At 40.5% G+C, this 23,533-nt stretch overlaps 2 protein-coding genes across 2 annotated transcripts; both read right to left on the reverse strand.

Moving 5' to 3' along the window:
- Positions 1-4,300: 4,300 nt before the first annotated feature.
- Positions 4,301-15,910, reverse strand: rbm24a (RNA binding motif protein 24a). Its single transcript, XM_065472102.1, has 4 exons — positions 15,479-15,910; positions 14,163-14,286; positions 13,992-14,046; positions 4,301-6,797 (listed from the first exon to the last, which is right to left on the reverse strand). Exons 1-4 carry the CDS (start codon positions 15,644-15,646, stop codon positions 6,440-6,442), a joined length of 705 nt encoding a protein of 234 aa, XP_065328174.1. The 5' UTR covers positions 15,647-15,910; the 3' UTR covers positions 4,301-6,439.
- A 2,415-nt stretch (positions 15,911-18,325) lies between these two features.
- On the reverse strand, positions 18,326-22,254 carry stmnd1 (stathmin domain containing 1). The gene is made up of 5 exons (XM_065470429.1): positions 22,216-22,254; positions 21,004-21,163; positions 19,549-19,688; positions 18,868-18,999; positions 18,326-18,736 (listed from the first exon to the last, which is right to left on the reverse strand). The coding sequence occupies exons 1-5, from the start codon at positions 22,252-22,254 to the stop codon at positions 18,326-18,328; spliced, it is 882 nt and encodes a 293-aa protein (XP_065326501.1).
- Between the last annotated feature and the right edge of the window lie 1,279 nt (positions 22,255-23,533).

The raw sequence follows: 23,533 nt of genomic DNA on the forward strand, positions 1-23,533 counted from the left end.
ACTCCCTCAGACACCAAACCCTATTTTTAACCCCACTGAGGTCCAAGAATAGCAGACATACGCCGGTCTGTTGCAGTCATAGACTGTATATAAAAGATGGGCACAAAGTCAGAGTTTCTGTGTCATGAAACTCTGACTTTGTATCTTTGTATCTTTTTACCTGGTTAAATCACCATGGTAACTTACAACAAGCGCATTTCCTAATCAAGAGCAGGTCCTGTTCAGCGTTTCAGTGATACCCATTGAGCCAGCTAATGCAAAGAAAGTTGGTGGTGGTGAACTTCCTTCCTTGACACCTCAGGTCTGAAAAGCAAAGCCAGAGTAGAAGTGTTTCAAATCTGCATTCTCTCTAACGGACAGCAGGGGTTTACTTGTAAGTGAGAGTCCGCATTATAGTAATAGAGGACAAGAGGATAAAGTCAAGTATGGTTTAGGACAGGCTTACCTTGTCATCTGCACCTTGCCCACCACATCTGATTTCAAAACAACAAGGCAGGGGCCATGTAAATGCACAGCTTGAGGTTTCATAATGATGGGACTTTTCTAATGAATGCCCATCTAAAGCCAACTTTTATAAACAGTATGGTAACAGTGTGGTGTAGCATCTAGGAATCAGTGAGGCTGAGTGTAGTTAGAAGTTTCCAGTAAGCTAGCTAGCTGACATGTTCTGAGGTAATTCTCAAAAGCTACAATTTCAGCACTGCTAAATATTGGTGGTGGTGAAGTTAGCCACTTCATACAAAGTTTAGACTAATATAAACAAAACAGAACAGGAAGCTTTAGACACAGACAAATAAATTAAAAAGATTAATAAACAATATTGAGAATGTGCATCAACACTGAGTCTTCAAAGTTATCCAGGGCATGGGTTAGAATCAGGTCCAGGTAATGGGACCTCCATCTAAAGTTCCAGTTTCCAGTGCTAAGCACTGTCGTAGCTTGAAGATGAGGAACAGGTAAACCAACCAGAGTCCTCCCTGGACTATGCCTACTTCTACAAAAGACCTCAGACTCTTAGGTAGGAATTTGGTCCAAAATGTTTTTTGTAGCAGGCTGTAACCATGTAAATGTCTGTCCCAACCTGACTCACTTTTCAAGTCAGATTCAAGTGGCCATTAGAAGAACTGCCCATTTTGGTGCTTATGTGTCTGTTAGTTCTTCACTACCTGACGTTTGGGGTGGTTGTGATTACTGGAAGGTCAGTGGATTGATTATCAACTCCTCCATGTGTTGAAGCATCCTTGGGCAAGATCCAGAACACTTAGTTGTTCCCTGTGTATCCATCGGAGTGTGAATATGTGTGCATGAATCTTATTTTAAAAAGTGCTTAGGTATAGATACAAGCCCCCTTTGATTGTGTGTGATTGGGTGAATGAAACTTGTAGGAGAAAGTGCTCTGAAAGCTCAAACTGAGTAAAAAGGGGATATACGAGCAACATTACATTTAATGCATTGCCAGACTACACAACATTCTCCACAAGCAAAAACTACAGATTTCCTTAATCCTTTGAAAGCTTGCCACTCCTTCTGTGACTCTTTCTTTAGTTTTTTTCCAGTTGAGGTATTTTTAACAAGTTGTCTTAAAGTTTCTAATAAGCATTACCACTTTAAGGTGCACCTCCACCCGCAAGATATAAAACCTCCATCTGTTTTCACAGAGCAGTCCCTTCTGTCATCCTAAACTCTGAGGCCATTTCAAACTCCAGCTAGAGGAGGGTTGCAGCTGTGGATCATCCTTTTTTAATAAAGTAACAGCTTTAATCTTGTTACGGCATGATGTCAGGTGCTTTGGCTGCTGCTGATTTCACCCATAAGGCCTTGCTGCGTCCATGCTGTGTCACGGTCAGCACTCTAAGTAATGTGACCCAGTTTCATGTTTCAGTGGCGACCAAAATGCTCCTCTGAGTAGAATGAAAGACGTCAGAAAGCGAGCAGCTAACTCTTCTTAACATGACTTATTGATTAGAGCAGGGATTAATCATTAATAGGCCTCGACTTGATTAGTATCCATGGTTACTCAATCTGGGCGTGACTAACTCCAGTGTTTCATAACGTGGTTTCATGTGGGACCAAGCACACTCAGACTTACAGAGTCACATATTCATGTTCAAACATAAATAAACACAATTTTCACAATCATTTCAGAAATTATGAAAACTTGTTAAAAAATATAATTTTGCTATTCTTATGTTTATAACTGTTTTTTTTTAATATCCATGGTCAACTTTGTTTTCATTTCATAACTTTTCATGGCAGTGGCCTCATTAGAAAGACCTTCTTGGTTTGGACACGGACACAGCTGCTTCTATTTAGTTTGACAAGGGTGCTCTTCACTAACCCATCTTAAATGAATTCAGTTTTATTTATATAGCACGGAATCACAACAACAGTCACCTCAAGGTGCTTTATATTGTAAAGACCCTACAATAATACAGAGGAAACCCCAATAATCCAATGACCCCTATTAGCAAGCACTTGGCGACAGTGGGGAGGAAAAACTCCCTTTTAAATCATGAGTTTTACAATATAAATTCCTACTTGTGTGTACTTTACTGAATTCCACAGCATAACTGTGGTCCACTGTTTTGTTTTTAATACCTAGACCACTGGTTTATCCCCCTAATGCCTCATGTATAATATTTGATGCGTACAGTTTTTGAGACTTCTAAACCATCAGTGTATCTTATTTTCCCCTTAGCCCCTTTTCCATTAGTACCTACTCGGATTGACTGGTTTTCCATTACAATCCCGTACTAACATGGAGGTTGTTGTCATAGCAATGCATCTGAGTGTTCCATGACGTAATTAATATGAGACTCAAACACTGCAACAAAGGTGAACATCGAAGCAAGAATATACGTGCTGTTCAATCTGTGGGTTTTCGTTGTTTTTTTGTAGCCATTTCCCTGGTTCCTGGGTTTCAGAAATGGCGGTTTTAATTTTCGTGAACAAGATGCTTTCATGACTCATCGGGTGAAGCTACTGACCAGTCAATCGGTGGCATGTAGCCTGACGACGTCACATTTTAGTACCTGCTCAGATCGCTTGGAACCCTGGGCGGGCAGGTACTAAAAAAGTACCTGGTACCAGGTGCTGTGACCTAATGGAAAGCCGTGTTAAATGGCTTGTACTTGCATAGCACTTTACTTAGTGCCTAAGGATCCCAAAGCGCTTTACACTACATTCAGTCATCCACCCATTGGTGATGGTAGCCACAGCTGCCCTGGGGTGCACTGACAGAGACGAGGCTGCCGGACACTGGGGCCACCGGGCCCTCTGACCACCACCAGTAGGCAACAGGTGAAGTGTCTTGCCCAAGGACACAATGACAGAGACTGTCAGAGCCGGGGCTCGAACCGGCAACCTTCCGATTACAAGATGAACTACCAACTCTTGAGCCACGATCGCCCCGGAAAGCTGTGTTGGAAAGCCGTGTTGAGCAGGTCTGAGTCGATCCAAGGTACTAATGGAAAAGGGGCTCTAGATGAACCAAAATAAATTGTATATTTCATTTTTAAGAAATAGATTACAATACAATTACATGCAAAATAAAATACAATCAATACTAAAATATAATATATATAATATCTAATGTAATTAATATTGAATTATTTTTATTTTATTTGTCAAAAGGATAAATAAATAATCCATTTTCAAAAAATAGAATTCTGTGCCAATTATTTCATGGTTCAGGCTAAAGGGTTATTGGGCAGCTTAAGCTCCCAGAAATAGAGTTACTGGTTTGAACCCAAACTGGGGTCTTTCACATAGAGTATTGGTCAGTCCAGTGAGCACTGTCAAACAAATTCTTTTGTTTCTGGCAAAGAGAAACTACCAGCTGTTGTCAATCTTCATCAATAATGAGAAACTAGGTTTATGTCTTGTCAAATTACACTGTAGAACAGGGGTAGCTGTTCAGCACCGTTATTTAAAAAGTGTACATTTACTTCCGATCACAATTAAATGATAGCAAATTTGCATTAGCATTTTACTTGCTACAGTTATTGACGGTTTAATTGTTTACTAAGCAGCCTGTAGTTACACTCCCTGACCACTCCCCCCGGCATGCACGCCAATCAATTTTAGCCGACCATCATATTCTTTTGTTTATAACAAACTCTGGAGTTTCATACATATCAAAGCAGAAATCTGTTAACAGTAGTCTGAGGTGTATTTGTGGAGAAAGACCAGTGACCACAGTACGTGTTTCTGTAAACAAAAGACAAGCAGCCTTCTTAAATATCGAACATTTTATTCCAATTTGAGAAAATTAAGTTGATATTCTGAAGTAATGGTTTTAATATCAACAGGACCTTTGCATTTAATAATAACACTTTACATGCCCTCATCCAGTGACAATGAAAAGCTTCATTAAACTTTTTTTTGTTGTTTATTTTATTTCCCTTGTAAGAAAGAGTTCAAGTATAAAAATTCCCAACAGTGTAAAATTGCCCATCTGATGAATATGAAGCAAAAAAAGAGCACAGCTACTGAAACCTCGACAACAGCTATACATTCTAGTAGAGAAAAGCAGCTTTTTTTTGCTTGTTTTTACCAAAAAGAAAAAAAAGATTAGTTTTTCCTCTTCTCTAAACATAGAAGAGGCAGAGTACTGTCTGCATGCAAGGAGGCCTGCATTTAAATAAAGTTCTTCCATACAAAAAGGCATGAAGCTGATATTTAATGTCATGTTCTGAAGAATGAAAAAAGATAAAAAATAGAAGTACAGTGCACATTTTTAAATAACTCCTACATCAACATTTTGGTTGATTATGTTATTAATAATAATAATAATAATGATAATAATTATAATAAAACTAATCAATAACTTATATATGCCTTGAGATGAGTACATCATATTATTAATACAGTACCGCCACTAAGTCTCTACTCTCAGAGCGTCAACATAGTCAACCCTCAAAAATAAATATCTTAAATAGTAGATTTATCTCTTTTTTTTGAGTTTTTTTCTCTCTTAAATAGCAGTAAAAATGTAAGGCACATTTAAGGCACAGAGACCAACACAACGTCAAAGAGGAAACCCACATCCTCCCCACCCCACCTGGTGTTCTTGACAGACATGAGGCAGGCCAGTTGTCGGGGTGGCTTTGGTGAAAGTGTTTGTGAGTGCGTACCTGACTACAGCAGCACAGAGGTGGAAATGCTGACGGGGGCAGTGCTGAATGACCTGGGTGGAGGACGAGTCGGGTGGGGTGGGGGTGGGGGGTAAAGTTGGTTCCCAAAGGGCTCGGCCGGGGATTAAAATGTGACAGCTCAACAAACGAGCACAAGTGATGCGTTCTTTCCAGAGTGATCCGTCTGTGTGGCGCTGGAGCTGGCTCTGTCCAACCCCCACCGCCAGCAGCTGCTCTCCCTCTTTCTGCTTCTCTCCAAAGCCGAGCCAGAGAGAAGCACGACTGCGCTTGCCTTTGTCTTGGACTGCTATGTGTGCAGCTCTGGATGTATGTGTCAGTTTACATGTGAGCGAAACGTGGAAAAGCAACAGATTTAGTGTTTCTCATTGTCCGAAGCCATTTTTCAGTCTCTCTCCTTTTGTCAGTGCCTTTGTTTTGTTTGCCATGTCCCCCCTTTTTTTCAGTCCAAGAGTCAAGTCAGAGTTGATGACATTTTCAGTTTCTTTTCTTTGTTTCTTTGTCTCATGGTGATTTGTTTGCTTTGCATAGGTCAAGAGGTTGAGAGACACAGAGTTAAAAAAAGGGACATTCAGCATCAGGAAGATAATAAGGTAGTTCTTCAAATGTTTGTGACACGGCGAGTCACACAAAATAATAGTTAACACAGTGGAAACCGTTCCATTTCCCTGATTATCAGAAAATATCAACTTCCAAAAATGCACTTGAAAAGACAAAAAGAACAAGCAGAGCCCTCAGTTTTTAATAATAACAAATAATAAATATAAATGTTATGAGGGCATTAAATAACCGAACAAGAGGAAAAAAAGGAGTATTTTCCTAAAAACTAACGTTAAAGACAGCAATAGGACCTATACCAACCACAGGGATTAGTTCCTGGATCTCTAAAAATAAGTACTGTACTACAATGATAATAGTAATGATAATAATAATCATGGTAATAATAACAACAACAACAACAATAATAATAATAATAATAATAGAAAACCATTTTCATTATTTGTCCTGCGGCTTTTTTTCATTTTCTGTTTTTTCATTTTTTTTGGTTGAAGCACAGCAAGTTGAAAAGTTACTGTAAAAAGTTCCCACCTCACCATCATCATCACCACTACCATCATCATCATCATCATCATCATCATCATCATCACCTTTTTAAAGCAACTCTGCTTCTGAGCTGTTGACACGCCACACCCTTAACGCCACTCCCTCTTTTTTTTTTTAACAGATCAGCTGTAGCTGGGGTGGGCCTCCTCCTTGCTCTGCATGTCCAGCACTTGCAGGGCCTGCTATTGCATGCGGTCAGCTTGCAATTGCTGAGGCTGGTACTGGCCGAAGGCTGCGGCTGCAGCGGCGGCTGAGCCCGGGGCAGCGGTGGCCAAAGGTTGCTGGACAGCATAGCCGTATCCGGTCGTGGCCACGTAGCCTGTGGCTGCTGGGGAGGCAGTGTAAGGGTATTGCTCGTAAGCGGCGGCGGCAGCGGCGGCAGCGTTGGCTGCTGCAGCAGAATACTGTGCATAGGCGGCTCCGGTGTAGTCGATGTAGGGGGATGAGGCGGTGGGAGGCGCAGCGGCTGCAGGCTGCACATGAGGGATGACCACACTAGGCTGAACGAAGGCCTGAGGATACACATAGTGGGCCGGGATGCTGTGGGAGAAGCACACAGATGTGACAGTTGTTTGATTCAGTGCCAAACATTAAAAAGACAGTAAGACCCAACCCCCCAAAAACCCAACTCCACCACACTGCGGCCAAGCGCCCTCCCACCACCCAGACCCAGTCCAGTTCACCAGTCAAGAAGAGCAAGGAAATGCCTGCTAGTAAGGATTAGAACAATATAGGGTTGCCAAAATAGAAAAAGTTTGACTAGAAAAGAAGCCTAGAACGTGAGAAAATCTTTCAACACCCAGACTTTTTTTTTTCTTTGTTTCCCTTCTTAATTAAAAAAAAAAAAATTACTTTTGTATGATTACATCTGGATGAAGTACTGACATCATCTTCTCTATGAGGCAGAGCATGAGGGGCATGTTTGAGTTTGCGTTGTGGAGACAAAAGAGAAAGAAGAGGGTTGAGATTTGTAGCCTTGCAGCTCATCTGATGGTCAATTTGTAGATTTAACTCTGGTGGTGTCCCCCGCCTGCTGGAGGGAGAGCAGGGGCAGCGGGGTTCGGGTGGTTTACAGTGGCAGGGGGTGGGGTGTGTGTGTGTGAACAGAGTAGATGAGCCCAGGGAAGCTTTGTGAAAATGTCACTGCCACTTTGACAGCTGGACAGTTTTAAAAAGGGACGCTGCTGGCCATTTCCCCCTCTGTGTCGGGACAATGAGCCACGGAGGCTGTGGGGGGAGCTGGGACTAGGCTCTGCACTGAGAGGGATGTTTCGATTAAATAAACAATTCTGAACAATGAGCACATTCTGCCCTCCATGACATAGCCTTATCCCAGCCCCCAGTCTCTATAAGGTCTGGAAACTCAGCTGCACAGCAAGCAGGAAGGGAGCTTTTATAATCTACACGATTCTGAGCGAGAGAAGTAAAAAGTCAACTTTTTTAGTAAGAAGCAAAAATAAGAAATGTTGCCTTTTTGACATCCCCTCTCCTCGAATTGAACTCAAACGAAGTGAGAAAACAGAATTCCAGTAACAGTCGCGCATCTAACTTTAAATAACGATTGCTGTTAAATCTGTTGAGGAAAAATCTGCACAATCAGTGGATATCAGGTGGTCACTTTATCGTCTGGATTGAGAGAGAAAACGATCAGAAAGTTAAAAAAAAAAAAAGTGGGATCTATCGTGGCAACCCTATTGTGAGCACTCCATTATCCAAATCCAATCCACATCCCAACCGAAAACAGTGGACCAGGAAAAACAGGAGAGAACATAAAGAGCAAAGTGTCAGAGAGGAGGATATATAGGAAAAAATTTCACAAAAGCAACAACCATGACGAGGGCACAGCACAATCACTCAACCGAAAAAAGACATGAAAAGCAAAGGGGTGGAAATGTGAAGGGGATGGTGTTGCTGTTGCTAAAGATACCCACATAAGAGCATTTTTGAAGGCCGGTAAGAAAATTTCTATCCTGAAAAGATTCTTTGTTTTTTTCAGAGTTAAACTAATTAGAAAACCTTCCGAAGCAGCATTTTCAGTATCATGTGATTCAAAAAACTCACTTTGAAAGTGGCACTAAAGAAACTCAGTGGGCTCAGTAAGGCTTTAGATATTTTACTGGCCTAATAAAAAAAAATATAGAGAGAGCAGCTCTGGTGCAGAGAGATGTTTACAGGCTGTTATCTCGTGTGAAATCACTGAATTATCAACAAACAAAGAGGGAAGACGTCATATGGCAGGGGTGGAAGATTCACCCACTGCTCGACTGCTCAGTTGTGCAAGTATTTGCTGGTCTAACACACTCAAAAAAAAAAAAAAAAAAAATCAACTAATTAATTAAGTGTAAGTTTTCCATTTAATTTTGTTACATGAGTATAATTAAGGGATTCTGGTCCAATGAAATTTACTTAATTGGCATTCATTCAGTTTATACCAAGCAAATTATCCTTAATTGTTTATTATTTTAATAAAGAAACCTCTTATATATTTCAGTTGCATTTTACTCAAAGTTACTACTTCATGTTTATTGAGTTTGGTTTTTGGGGGGACGGTTTGACTGTACCGATCAACAAACACATTGTAACTCTCTTTGCACAGTTGATGCCAGGATTTTAATTAATCAATTAAAAAGGCAGCAGCTGACCCACAGGTGCACTGTGTGAAAAGCAAAGCAAATAAGCCCCTAACAGGACTTCAGATCTCATGTTAGTACTAGATCTATAATAATATAATTCGATAATCTAAGCACTATGCAAGCATAGAGTGCTGTGCTCTGAAAATGCATTGTGCAAGACAGCAAATCTAATAATCTCATAATGTGATATTCGCATCTTTGCGCACACAATATTTGTCTGACTCCTAGATCTTACTGCAGTTACATTGTATTAAATCTGTATTACAAGATACTGGTGGTGCTGAGCTGTATAAGTTGGTTTAGACTGAATAACACACACAGATATACACATAGCATAAGCGGTGTTTTCGGCCATAGGAAGCAAAGCTCTGCCTCATTAAAATAAACAAACTAAAAGCGGCTTTTCTCTGTGCAGATGGTCATAAAATAAGAGCATTTAAGTTATCCCAGTCTATTCCCAGTATATGTAGCTGATTTGTGCAGGTATGCTGGTCTGACTGTTCCTGTGTGTGTGTTTCTTTATTGGAAGGTCCCAGTAGTCAATAAAGTTCAAGGCTAAATAAAGGTTGTCTTCCAGCCTGCATGCTGTCTGCCATGTGGACTTGTTCGTTATCAAAGTGCGAGAGGTTGACGTCACAAACATTTCCTAATTTAAAGAGTTGTTATGACCAAGCTGACGGTGATTCTGATGCACTTAAGTATTTGTAACATAGTCATAATCCAAACACAGATGGCTACCTGGATAAAGTTACTGTGCGAAACCTTCACCAGTCACTCTGTGTGGATGTACTAACAGCAACAGCAGCAGCACAGATACATCTTCTGAGCGTGCAGAGAAGAACTTCAGTTTTTGAGCTGCTGGATGTAAAAGGATGTTCAGCTGTGATCATTTGTCTCTTAAAAAAAATCGTGAAAATGCAAACTTCAGTGCTGAAGTGACTTCAAGCGACCATCAATCTAAAGAGGTTCTTTGATTCATTTCAAAAGGAAGAGAGGACGCTTTTTGCCACGTTTGTGATTTGCGAATTGTATCTTTCACTGGAGCTTTCATCCTAAGCCTCTCTCACTTTGAGTTTACTTCTAACAAATTTATTCCCTGCTGTGGAGATCGTGGCTGCAGTTACACACTAGTATTTCTCTAAATCAGACTGAAGACTTCAGGTCAGCTGTTTACATGGAAGGTAATTTATTAAGGCCTGGTGTTTATGTGGATTTTGGAACTTAATCTGAGCAGTGTGATGTACTCAAAGGTTATGAATGTAAATTTTCCTCAATGGCTGCCTTACATCTCTGGAGCTCCCTGAAGAAGATGGATATCTGTTGCATATAGTTACTGTTATTGTGTTAAAAACAGACTCTCTGCAGAGTCCCTTGTGGATAGAGTAGAAATGTACATCTCCACATATTTGTGGGGACAAGGACAGAAAGAACGCAAAGTGGGGCATGTGTAGGAAGAATGCAGCCAGAAAGTCATGAGGTTTAATTGTTTACTCGTTGGAGTTTTTCTTCTAATCTGTTTACGAGGTCTTCTGCTCCACAGCAGGTTTCTGCCTCCCCTGAGCTCGCTTTGTGACGCTTGTATTCAATCCAGTTTTATTTATATAGTCACAACAAATCACAACAACAGTGGTCTCCAGGCAGGCACTGAACTAGCTCCTACCGTTACTAACAGCTGAAGTAGTTAACATTCATAATACTGAACAGCACAAGTTTTAAAGAGGTCACTGAATCTTCATTTTCAACAACACTTAAGTATGGGTACATACAGAAAGCCAGGCGGGTTACTGGCTATGCAGAGCAGCGGTGGAAGAGTAGCTGAACTGAGTAAAGAGTCCAGAGTGTGGAGAACAAACTTGAGCAAAAAAACAAAACAAAAAAACCCTGCCGAGCAGAGCTGAGGATGCAAAGAGCTGCAGACTGAGGCAGAGCAGAGTAAATGGTAAGAGAAGATTCTGGCTAAACTTAATCGTAAGCACTTATTTTGTTAAATTTGTCTAATGTATGATTGGGAAAATTAATTAAAAATTAATACGTTTTTGAGATATGACTTCTTTGCCATTACTTCTGCTGTTGCAGGATGTGGTCAAAATCTTCCCAAGTTTGAAATTTTAATACCATGACAACCCTATTCACACAGATTTCCTCAGCTGGGGGGATACCTTTGCTGGAGCGATCGCCATAGCAATAATAGCTAATCATTACAAGGAAATCTGGCCAAGCATCATTTAGTGATTAGCATTAACCACACTAGCTTCTTTGTATATATACACCAGGCTGATTTTTCACAGCAACTTTTTTTATGTAATACTGAACTGCACAGGCAACCAAGTTGTTCTCTCAGTTAACGCTTTGGTGGATCATTTTAATACAGCTGACCCCCAGTATTCGCTGGGGTTAAGGGCCGCAACCAGCTGCAAATACCAAATACTTGAGACCTCTCTAAAAATGCTTATAACTGCCTATTTAAATAGTTCAAACACCATATATACCTTAAACTATCATCCTAAAACATTTGAAGGTCTTGGGATATTTTGTAGCCGCGTCCGTGTCTGCTGATGCCATTTCCCCATGTTGAGAAACACACCTTCTTTTTTAATCACAAAAAATGTATTTTGTCGTGAAAATAAAATCAGTTAGTTCCACAGAAAATCCAGAAAAACCGCAAACAGGTGGGGGTCGACTGTAAAGATGATTTGATTGGCTAGCTCTTAACTTTCTCTGCACCATGTTCAAACTGAAGGTGAAGTGACAGGGTTGGAGCCTGACACATGTTCGTGAATTCTCCCCACCAGCCGCTGTCCCTGGAGTGGGTCATGCTAAATTCCCATTTGGAAGTCACCTCCCAACCTCACCAGGTATGTGGAAAAAAGACGACACTGCCTGCAGTTTATGCAAGCCTATCTGCTCACAGGACTATCAGAGGACAGCCACATTGACATCCTTTTTGGATTTTGAAAGCCACTGTGGGAAAAATACCATTTAATTAAGTAAATTTTCTTCACTAAAATCTGGACTTAATTTGAGCTATTGTACATGGAAAAAGACTTCTGTCTGTAATTTGCTTTCATAGATTAACAGTGTGCTTACATTTGTTCACATATGAGTCATGTATGATTCATAACTTGTACAAATTCACATTAACATCCTAAGACCCAAACTCTTCCACGGCATGCATTTTTAATTTCTCTTTGATATTTGGGCTGATTGGGGCCCGATGAATGTAAAAACAAAGAATTGCCAGATTTAATTTTTTTTTACCTTATTTTTATTTTTAAGAAAAATAGGAGCCACATATGAGGATATTCGTTTAAAATTTTGATAGAACAGTAGCAGTATAATGTCCTCGTAAGTGGACACCAGGCCCTTGTAGAGCAAAATTGAGTATTTTGGTCTAAATAACCCAAAATGTGATGTCCACATATTTGGACGCCAGGTCCTAGGGGGTTAACTCTTTTTGCCTACTAGGAGGAACCCTTGAAGCTCTTTTTTGAACTGAGTGGTTTCTGCCATATTTCAGGTCTGCTTATAGAACAAAGTGACTGAGTTTGCTTTAGACGTTCTCTGCCTCAGCTCATGATGGCTACCCTTGGAAAAACTCAGAACCTACTCTAATGGTTGTCAAACCATGTCTTATTGAAATATACTGATGTGCAAAAACCTGTCATTAAGGGTACAGAGGCGACGTCAAAAGTCGACTTAATGGGGATAAAGAGTTAAAGGCTATATGTTAGGCCGGCCCCAAACACACTCACATGACCCTGTTTAAATGGGCTCTTCCCTGCTCTTACATGACACACAGCGACAGCTCGTGCACCCTCACTGGACCCCCTAACACAGACACACACACAGCTCAGCTTCATGCGACTGCAGTGTCAGCATTCAGGGCTTTGTGTGGCACAATGGGTGCGCTTGTTTTCCTTAACACCACGAGCCCATGTGACGAAAGCTCGCTCTGAGAGAATAAGAGATAGAGAGAGAGACATCCAGACATTTGTTTGTGTCACAGTGGAGACTTTGGTGCTGACTGACTTGAGCTGGGTGCATGTGAACGTGTGCAGATGCACAGTGAGACCCCATAACCCACATATGTTCAGGTGAAGTCAGACACATATAAGCTCACATTTTAACTGGGACGCTTTCGGTTCATTCATAAGACATTCGCATCTCCCTATAGAGCGAAGAAAAGGAGGCTGAGAGACCACAAGAGGTCATTTCACAGTGAGTTGGTCTCTGCCGTGTTGTGTTAATGTAAGAAACAGCAGGAAGATGCACTGAGCACACACAAGCAGTGATAGGCTTTGTTATTGTGAGGGGAAAGTGTGTGTGTGGGGTGGGGGGGGGGGCAAGGGTGAAAGAAAGAAACTCCACACAGAAAAGTCACCACTCACTCAAACAAGACAGCCAGAAGGAGGAGAAAGAAACATGTAACAGCACATCCTGTTAAACAAAACAGATCAACCACAAGCTAAAAGCAATGATAATAATAATAATTAAAAAATCTTCTCCTCTGCAAAGTAGACACGCTTCCACAAAAAGGAAAAAGAACACCCCACAAAAACAACAATCAGTCCAGCTTTTTTTTTCTTTTCTTTTACTTTTTTTTATCACTAAAGTAAAGAAAGCACACGGTTTAGCTAACAACACCACTTCATAACGGCACACAAAGCTAAGTTCTATTTAAATAAAATGAAAAAGAAGTCCAAACGAAACCCACGTACATGCATCTGTAATCACCATTTTGAGAGCTTGTTTGTGTGCGTTTGAGTCTACAGGTAATTCCTTTTCTCTGATCAGAACTATTCCACAAACCAGCACAGTTAGCTTAACCGAGAGCGAGCCTGTCGAACCAGAGAAAGATAGATAACATTGAGTGAGGCTGTAAAGTTTCCATCACTGTCCACTCAGCACACTCACACAAGAATGTATTCACACTCACACGTATTTTGCAAACAGTCGAACTTAGGAAAAGCAGTTTTGACTGGAGTTTTTTTTTTTTTGGTGGACAATCATTGGGGAAGAAAATGTGTATTTATGGCTTACATTCCAACTTAGTCATCATTTATTCAAGGAAATGAATACATGTCGACTCGTTAGTCCTTACCCATAAGGCCTTTGGATGAATGCTGGGTGAATCTGGGGAACACCGAAGGTAAAACCTGCAACACAAAATAACTTCAAATACAGACAAAAACTGACTTCTAGCAACAACTTGAAATTATATTTAAGATTCAAACCCTGAGGTACAAACAAACATCCTACTGGCTGGTCTTACCTGGCTGCATCACCCGAGGCTTGGCACCCAGGTATGCCAGGTTGACGTTGGCCTTCCTGCCATCGATGATCGGGTTGGGGTCCTTGCAGGCCCGATCTGCGGCTGCACGGTCTGCCATCGTCACCTGAGAGAAGGATAAACAGAGAGCTGAAGGAAATTTTTAAAGGCAGTTGAGGCTTCAATAATGATTGGAGCTTGTAAGAAAGAGGGAAACCACATTTTTCACAGAAGTGTAAGTATGTGTGTGTGTGTGTGTGTGTGTGTGTGTGTGTGTGTGTGTGTGTGTGTGTGTGTGTGTGTGTTTGCGCACAGAGGCCTCCTTCTGCGTGCGCCTGTGTGGCCATCACTGACAGTGGCAGGTATTTGACAGCACACACACATTTATCACCCTCGTGTGGATGTGATGAAACTTATCAGCAGTGAACGGTAGCCAGGCTGACCACCACAACCAAACCAAAGCCCTGAGTTCTCCTTTTACAGCCTTTAATTCTAATCAGAGGGATTCGTGTGAGCTTGGCCATAAGCATTATTTGGGAGACAATAAAGTAAAGGTAAATAATTAAAAAAATATGATTTAGAAGGAGCAGTAAAGAGATGATCTAAGCAAACGTGAAGTTAAACGTTGATCCCAGCACACAAACGTAAATATTTGATTAAATGAAGGGTAGATAAGAAAAAAAATTAGGTTACTTAAATAAAGGCTCAGGCTTAGCTTCCATATTTCTCTTTTTGGATAATTCTCTTACATGTATATGAAGGTCAGCTTAGTCAAACTATATGTATATGTACAAATAAAGAGATTTATTATTGAATAACAGTGAGTACATGGTTGCTCGTCTCCAAAAAAAACAACAACAAAAAACCCCAAAACATTAAACACTTTGGTTCTCGGGTTTGATGACAAGTCTCAGCAAGACGGTGTAAACTACCCTAAGAGGAAGAAACTGTGACCGTTTCAAAAAACCTGCTCTACAATATCAAGACATAATCGAGAGTTTTCTCTCAGCCCACCGCAGCTGCCACTGTGCGAACAGCTCCTTAAAAAAATGCGTGTCAGGGCGCATACCAGCGCGCAACAAGTTGGTGGGTGCGAGATTGCAACAGAAGCCAGTGACAAATTTAAGCAGGAGCTGCTTATCAAAACATAAACAACCCGTGACCCACAGATATATCAATGCTAGTCACGGTGTTGTGCAAGACAGCAACAGCAGCGAGCCTTAACAGAAGAAACGTGGTGACACGAATTTCTGGAAGGTGCGCGAATATACGCAAACAAACTCCTGTGGAAAGCTGTGGTGTTACTGAGTGATACTTACAAATCCATAACCTCTAGACTTGCCGGTCTGCCTGTCGGTAATGACCACCGCTTCTTCAATCTCACCAAAAACTTCAAAATATTTCCTGAGACTGGAATCCGTGGTGTGGTAGGGAAGACCCCCAACAAAAATCTTCGTATAGGTCGTGTCCTTTTGCGTGGTGTGCATCGTTAGTGCAAAAAATACAATAAATAGAAACTATAAAAAAATAATAGTAGTAGTGCAATGTCTCCTTATCGATAATACTTTGGATGACTAGAGAGATATAGAAAGAGAGAGAGAGAAAGTGAGAGATCAGTTGGCTCTAAAGTTTTTCAGAGGAGAAAAGAAGACAAAAGAAGCCTGGAGGTAGATTTAACTTGCGACAGTAAGAGGGTAGAAATATGGAGCGGATTGTCCCAAAGATACCATCAGGTGTTTCCAGCTCTTCTTGGTAACTCTGCCGTCTAACTAAATAGGTTTGGGACCCATTCCTAAAAGCGTTGCCTCTAACTCCACCCACTTTTTAGTTCCTCCCACCAGCGTGCACAAACAGCTGGGAAGTGCGGCTCAGTGTGAAACATTGGAGCTCCTTCACCACAAAGATCCGCGTTTAATGAACCATCAGGGTCCAACAAAACCCGATTCTACTGATGATACGTTTGGCACAAAAAGGACCTGTGACTCAGGAACAGCTCAAGTGAAAAATAATTTGGATGTTTGTGTGTGTGTGTGTGTGGGGGGGGGGGGGTTCACCCTCCACAGTGTTTCAGTTCTCAGTTGAACTAATGTCAGCTAATATGTGAGCTGAGCTGATTAATTTAGTAGTGATCTCTCAGAAAAATATTTTTTTAAGTACTTTGGACTCACAATGAACAAATAGCACTGTACTCATTTTCTACTGGCAATCTTTTAGTTTTGACAGTTTATTGCAAATAAAGTTTGAGATATTTTACATTTATAGAATAAACTTTATTTATTTATTTATTCACACATAGAATGGGGGAAAAGAGTTCAGCCCTTTTATAAACAGCAGATCAGCACCTTTGAAAATCCTCTGAGAAGATTCATAGTCCAGCTTGAATGGCTGGCACTACAGATGTGAATTAGTAGTTTGGTATATTCTGGCACTTGCATCTTATATTTTTGGCGTATTGCTGTTTAAAGGCACACCTGTCCCTGGTGAATAAATAAGTAAAGAAAGAAGTCATGCACAATACGTGAGGTGTATGTCTTTAGAGAGTCTTAATTGTGTTGCTTCTTGAGTGGAAAGGTCATTAGTCCAGTGTAAAAAGTTTAAAACAGAGGTGTCAGTGTCCGATGAGGACATGCTGCTGCATCTCTCAATATCCTCCCGAACAGCCCAGAAGAGCTAATTCAACTCCGGTAATGTGAGAGTGAACTCTGCTGTTAATCATTCATGGTGCCTCACTTCTGCGAGCTGGCCTACATACGTACATCTATCCTACAGCGAGCAGACACATTTACGGTGGGAGCATTACCAAGTGCTGTTCATTCCTGTGTGGGGAGCCACTGATGACCAGTCTAAACTTTATGAAACACAGATCAGTAAAGATTACTAATCACGTTTATATTCACCTCCAACCAAAATCTGTCTTCTTCCAGCTAAAAGTATGACAAGAGCCAGTGTTGCTGTCACCTCCACCTGCAGGACGTCACATCACAATGAAATGCAACCTGATAAAGCGCCTTTCTGCCGTGTCTCCGTTCGCTTGCTGTTTTATTAATGCAGCCACACGCCCTTAAAAGTCAGAATAAAGGGGGATTGATATCAGGTTTCTCAAGCTCAACAATGGGGATCCGGTTAGGTTGCATGCTCTTATTGTCTCTGCAGCATGCTGACTAGTCTGAATCCTCTAACAATATGCCGCCCCCCAATGAAAGCTTCATTTATTCTTTATTACCAGGAACCTTGAACCGCTGCAAACATAAGTCCACTTTGTAAATGCTGTTTCCATATTGGCTGTTTTTAGAGAAATTAAAACTTAAAACATCTTTCAAGCTGTAAGAGCTTGAGCTTTGTGCTTGTCAATCATTTGCCAGTCAGGCAAAGGAAAGTTGAAGGTCAAAGGTCAAGGAAACAGCTGAATGGCCACAGCAGTCACACTTAGGTCTCAGCCCTAACCTCTCATTCAAAAATATGTTTTGATGTTCTGGGCTTTTTTGTGGTTAACCTCTAAAGCTTTTACATTTTATGGATTGTAATAAATGACTGATCACACACTTGTTTTTCACACACTCTCTGAACCATAAAAAAGGAGAAAATGGGGATTTCCTACTTTGTCTTAAACACATCTTTTTACACCGAGCCCTTCCTCACATGTTGCCAAAAACACTCATGGCTTGTCTTATAGAAGAGGTGCGCTAACTCCAGAGAGCTGCAACACACATTTAACCCACTGAAACAGCGCCACCTTATGTCCAACAGAACAGCTGCACAGAGTACAACCTTCACAGCAACGTGAGAGGATAACACAGCAATTTCTCTCAGTTATAGTGAAAAAAACAAACACCAAACAACCAAAAGCACTCACAAAAATCGATTTGGTCTTTTGGTATGAAGTGCATCAATTAATCTTTATTAAAGTGTTTTCATTGAGGTAAAATGCGTTGAATTTAATGGAAAACCCTCATGTTCCAATGTGCTTTCATGTTTTTCTTCTGCAAACCTTCACAGCTTCAACATTAAGTTCAATCACACATTAAATATACATTGTATACATTGCTAATACATTTATTTTACAAGTTTAAACAACTCTCAACTGTGCAAAATGAATGTATTTTTGGCTTCTTTCCTCTTCCCGTACCCCCTTGTTGTGCTGATTGATGGCTGATTTGTGCAATAATTTAAAATACTTCTTCTTTGTCGTCTGTATGTTGGAAGCTAGAATCGCACTCCAGCTCCCCTGAGGCTGTGAACTCTTGCACCTGGGTCGTCTCTTCTTCTTCTTCCTTTTCACTACTCTCAACTTCCCTCTCTGCACCCTCCACTCGGCGATCTCCTCCCTCCTCTCTCCTTTCTCTCTTCCCTGCCTTCTTCGCCTCTTCTTCGCATTCCCTTTTGTCATCTCCATCCTCTCTCACCCACTCTCCTCCCTCTGCAGCTTCACGAATCACCTGGCTGGGATGTGGTGCCGCTAGCGTCTCCACCGGGGTGATGGACGCGTCTTCGTCTTTCTCGGTGCTGGAGATGGTGGCGGGGACACGGACACGTGCAGACTTGCTCCTTAAACGCATCTTGAGCTTATCTTCTTTTAACTGAAAGAGAGTGGAGAGTGCAAGATAATTTTTTTTAGAAAACTCTGGTAAAAAAAAAAAAAAAACTCAAACAAACCAAAGGACATGACAGAGCTGAGGTGTTGGGGAAAATGGTCACACAGACACGGCACCTTGCGTCTCTCTTCAGCCAGCCGGATCTTCTCTTCAAGCTCTTCTCTGGTGTGTTGTGTCTGAGCTTTCTTCACCTTCAGAGACTCCAGTCTGGCAGGAGGCCTGCGCCGGGCACCTTCATTGTCGTCCAGCTGATGCACACAAACACAGAAAATGACAGAAAACACTTCATGCATCTTTTTAGACAGGCAACCTGTCTGTACCACGTCTCGTGCCCTATGGCAGATGAGATAAGCTCCAGCCCCCAACCCCCCACACTCGTGACCCTGAATTTAATATGCAGAATGGAATGGATAGATGGAGAGTATAGCTTATGAGTATCAGTTTAGGGGCAAAGATGGAATCAGGCAGCCCATTTTGTGCTTGGTTCATGGTGTTCTTCCTTATTTTCTTTTTCTTTAGTAAAAGTTTGTTGAACTACAGCATTATTGTGGCATCTCATATATTCATATATGAGATGCCACAGATTCAGGGACGGTAGCAGTCAGGCTATGAAAAAGTGTTGTTTTTATTTCCCTTTGTCTGATGTGTTGAGAAAAAAAAATGCATCTTTTAGAATATGTACCCTGTTTATATCACTGTGGTTTCTCTTTCTACCAAAAGTGAAGCTCCATTTGCAGTAAAGCTGTCAGATAACTGGCCTGTAAGGTCGTACCATGCTGTGCACACCAGGTACTCACCATGATGCTGTAAGCTTCTCCAATCCTGCTGCTCTTTTCTCTGTGCTGTTCCTTTGGGATGATGCCCTGATTCAGCAGTTCCTCCAGGATCTTGTGGGACTTCTGGCGTTCAGTTATTTCATTATCCCACAGAAGTACGTCTGGAAAAACAAACCAACAAAAAAATAAATAAATAAATAAACAAACACATATTATACACTCAAGGACATCTTACAAACAAATAAATGACAAAATCACAGTATGGATAAAATAACAGTTGAAGACATCACTGGAAAAAAAAGTCAATACATCACAGAATTAAGATAAAACGGAATAGGCAAGCTTAAAAAGATGTGTTTTAAAAGTGGTTATAAAGACAGGGAGAGAATCAGTGTTCCGAATGTGATTTGGGAGTGAGTTCCAAAGAAGAGGAGCCACTCGGTTGCCAGCTTTAATGCCCATGGTCATCAGGAGTGCAGAAGGTATAATGAGAATAACAGAGGATGAGGATCTCAGAGAACAGGATGGAGTGGTGATGTGCAAAAGATCAGAGAGACATGGAGGTGAGAGATGGAGAGATAGAGAGACTTAAAGGGCTTAAAGGACCAGGGCTGTCTGTACTGTGAAGGTGCTAAAAACCAGATTCAATTTGCTCATAGAGATGGTTGTTATTAAGGTGACAGTATATCTAAACAGCAACCGTGTTTTTTCCAGAATTTTTGAATGAAAAGGTGAATTAGCAATTGGACAAAAACGATTTAGATTGGATGGGTCTGCACTCGATTTCTTAAGAGTTGGAATTATCACAGCTAGAGGTAGGTTCCACTTAACTGCCTGAGTGGAAAGTGGGTCAAGGCAACATGTAGAAGGTTTAGATTTATTAGCAAATCCAGATATTTTCTCAACAGTTGAGAGAGTGAAACTGGGAAAGAGGAAGGCAGATCATAGTGTGCAATATGTGGAATTATCTAGACCCAGCTGCTGATGGACATTACTCTTCTTGGTAGTGAAAAAGGCCATAAAAATCCTAATATTCTATTCATCAGACTTGATTAATGTTCCATACATATATTTCATAAATATTAGCTGTAGACATGGCACCCTTAAAGTGGCCCATTTGTTCCTGATACATAGTTTTATGAACAATAAGACCAGTCTTTGTATAAAAGCGTTCCAGACGACAACGTGTAGTTTCAAGCTCAGGCAATTCTGAGGTGAACCAGGGAGCAGAGTGGATAAAGGAGACAGTCAAAGGAACAAAAATATCCAGAAGACTGTGGAATCTATTATTGTAGTAAGACACCAGTTCAGGTATGGGAAGGTCAGATGCTATACAGTTCTGAGGAGTAACACCAGAACACTAGATAAGATCAAGAATATGGCCTTTAGTGTTAGTTGGAAAAGTAATAAATAGCTGTTTCTCTACAACCTGATGAGTCCGACTACACACTGTCCTGTGTAATTCTGTCCACTCACTTTCTCTGATGCTCTCTGATGTTAGAAGCGGGAGTGTTCGGGGCACTGCTCCAGGTATGTCACCAGGTATTTCTCTGTTCTCCATCACCACCCCGCTGTCTGCTGTGCCCTTTGACACAGCTGAGTCTCCACGACCGCTGAGCTTACTTCCTGTGTCATCCTGACAGCACAGACACAGAAAATAAATGCAGAAAGGGGACATTATTAAATCCTGACATCATTCCTGTGGTATCCCAGACATGATATTGTCGTGGTAACATCTGTGTTAACATATTATCATTTTGTCATGTAGGTTTACTTCACAATCTCAATCAGCTACATTTTACAAAAAAAAAAAGTACACCGAAATACATATTCACCTTTTATTTTCTTATAGTGTACACTGGTACTGATTAAACTAACCCGGCAGCATAAAACACAACTACAGTTTACTGCGCAAGTTCACAAGTGCGGTGTGAAATAAACCTACATAAAAAAAGTTTATTTCTTTGAGCCCCATATTGTATTTTTAAGGAATGCTTTTCAACTATGGTATAAACTATGAGGTTCGTGTGAAATATAAATTCATTCATGAGATTTAGAGGGGAAACCACTTTTATAAAATATGTTGCAATTGACATGACCAAAAATGTGTCTTTTCATTGGCTGGTCTTTTCTTTATTATAATCGTATTATAATTATATATATATATATATATATATATATATATATATATATATATATATATATTATAATCGTAGGCATTGGCGTAATAAGCATATGCTTCAGCCAATACCTTTTGATTAGCCTTGTCTCGTGCTTTCTTGCTTAGTGGTAATCTTTATTTTGTATTCACTGAGATATTTGAATGCTAATCAGTAAATCAATAAAATATAAAATAAAATAAAATATCAAAATATCAAATATCCCTTCTCCTTTTATAGAAGAATACTGTTGAATTTTAAGGGTTTTTTTTTTACTCCTTTTATTCACATTTAAACCAAATACAAATTCTGCAATATGTAATCTGTAAAAGTCATTATCTATTCCCCATAATCCCCATTTCTGAAAACAACAACAACAAAAGTTGCATTAAGAATTAGTTAATGGGAAACTGCAATGAGACGAAACTGGATTCTTCTTCAGCTTTTAAGAGCAAGCCTAAACTTTTAGTCTTTATAAAAAGTAAGATATATTAACACTGATATTGCCAAACTTTTTTTTTTTTTTTACCTTGACACATCTGAAGCTGGTCTGATAGGACTTAGCCATCATTACTCAGGTTCGTACCACAGAAGAAGAAGCATTGTGAAGGCACCTGCCCTTGTTGCCTTAACTTTATAGTTTATGTGAGAGAGTTGGGCTATACCAGTCTTTCAGCTTGCTTTTTTTTCCAAAAAAAAAGGAACAAAATGGGTTTTTTTTTCCTGCTAGAGAGAGGACTTCATAATAAATATCTATGTTCAAAAGGTCTATAAGGAAAATTTCACTTCCCTTACAACTTTCTATGAATTTTCTTTAACAACTGTCACAAACAAACACCACCTCTAGCGTCCTCTCCCCAGTTTTACTAGTGGGTGGTGGGACACCCAGCCTACCTCGTCTCCATTCACTGTCAGCGTTTGGACCGCGGTGATCGTGGAGTTCATGCATCCCATTTTCACCTTAAAGCAACGATGTGAAGTCAATCCTTGAAATTCATAAACCACCAGCTGCGTTTTGTTTTCTGGATTTCTTGTTTTTGTCTATGTGTTATCGACTGTTGTAGATTTGCATTCCTTCACTCAGACACTGCAGTCTCCATGGGTCCCGTGCGTTGCTAGGGGCCGTTGCTACAATAAATCTGACCTGGTCAAAGAGGTGATACTGCAAAGTCTACGTACAATGATCAAATTCGTTAATTTCTGATCAAATTTGTGCTTAAACGAACTCTTATGACAAATTTGTTGTCGGACTTGTGTTTGGGAGTAGAGTCGACTACAAAGTATAATACTGCCAGAAATCACTAGACGTGCATGTTACCAGATTACCACAAACAGAGGGGCTTGCTAAATAATTCAGCCAGGAGTCCGTGTGCCAAAAATAATTATATAAAACATGACACTGACACATAACACACAACACATTGTTCTGCTTAGCATAAATTTTTACTCAGATACCAAGTTTCAGTGCGTGTGACCTTCGTTTCCTAAAAAAACAACAACGTGAAAATAAAACGAATATAAGACAAACGGACAGTGACAAATATCAACAAATAAGATAAGCTTTTAATAAGCAAGATTAAAATAACAGTTCTTCTCTGTTGAGGAGAAGGTAACATGCAACTTTCTGTTTTTTTTAATCTGAACAAAAACCACAAAATAGATCAAGGCTGTTGCCTAAGTATGGGCTTAATGAGGGTTATATAATATTGGACAGGTAATTTGATATCCTCCTGAAAAGCGAGGGGGAAAAAAGCATCTTTCAGTTTAACTATTCTGTCTGCTGATATAACGGATAGGCTTGGTCACTTGTGGTACAATAGCCATTTGTGGAAGAGGTAACATGCATG

Source organism: Pelmatolapia mariae, linkage group LG22 (assembly GCF_036321145.2).
Source record: "Pelmatolapia mariae isolate MD_Pm_ZW linkage group LG22, Pm_UMD_F_2, whole genome shotgun sequence".
Lineage (NCBI taxonomy): Eukaryota > Metazoa > Chordata > Actinopteri > Cichliformes > Cichlidae > Pelmatolapia > Pelmatolapia mariae.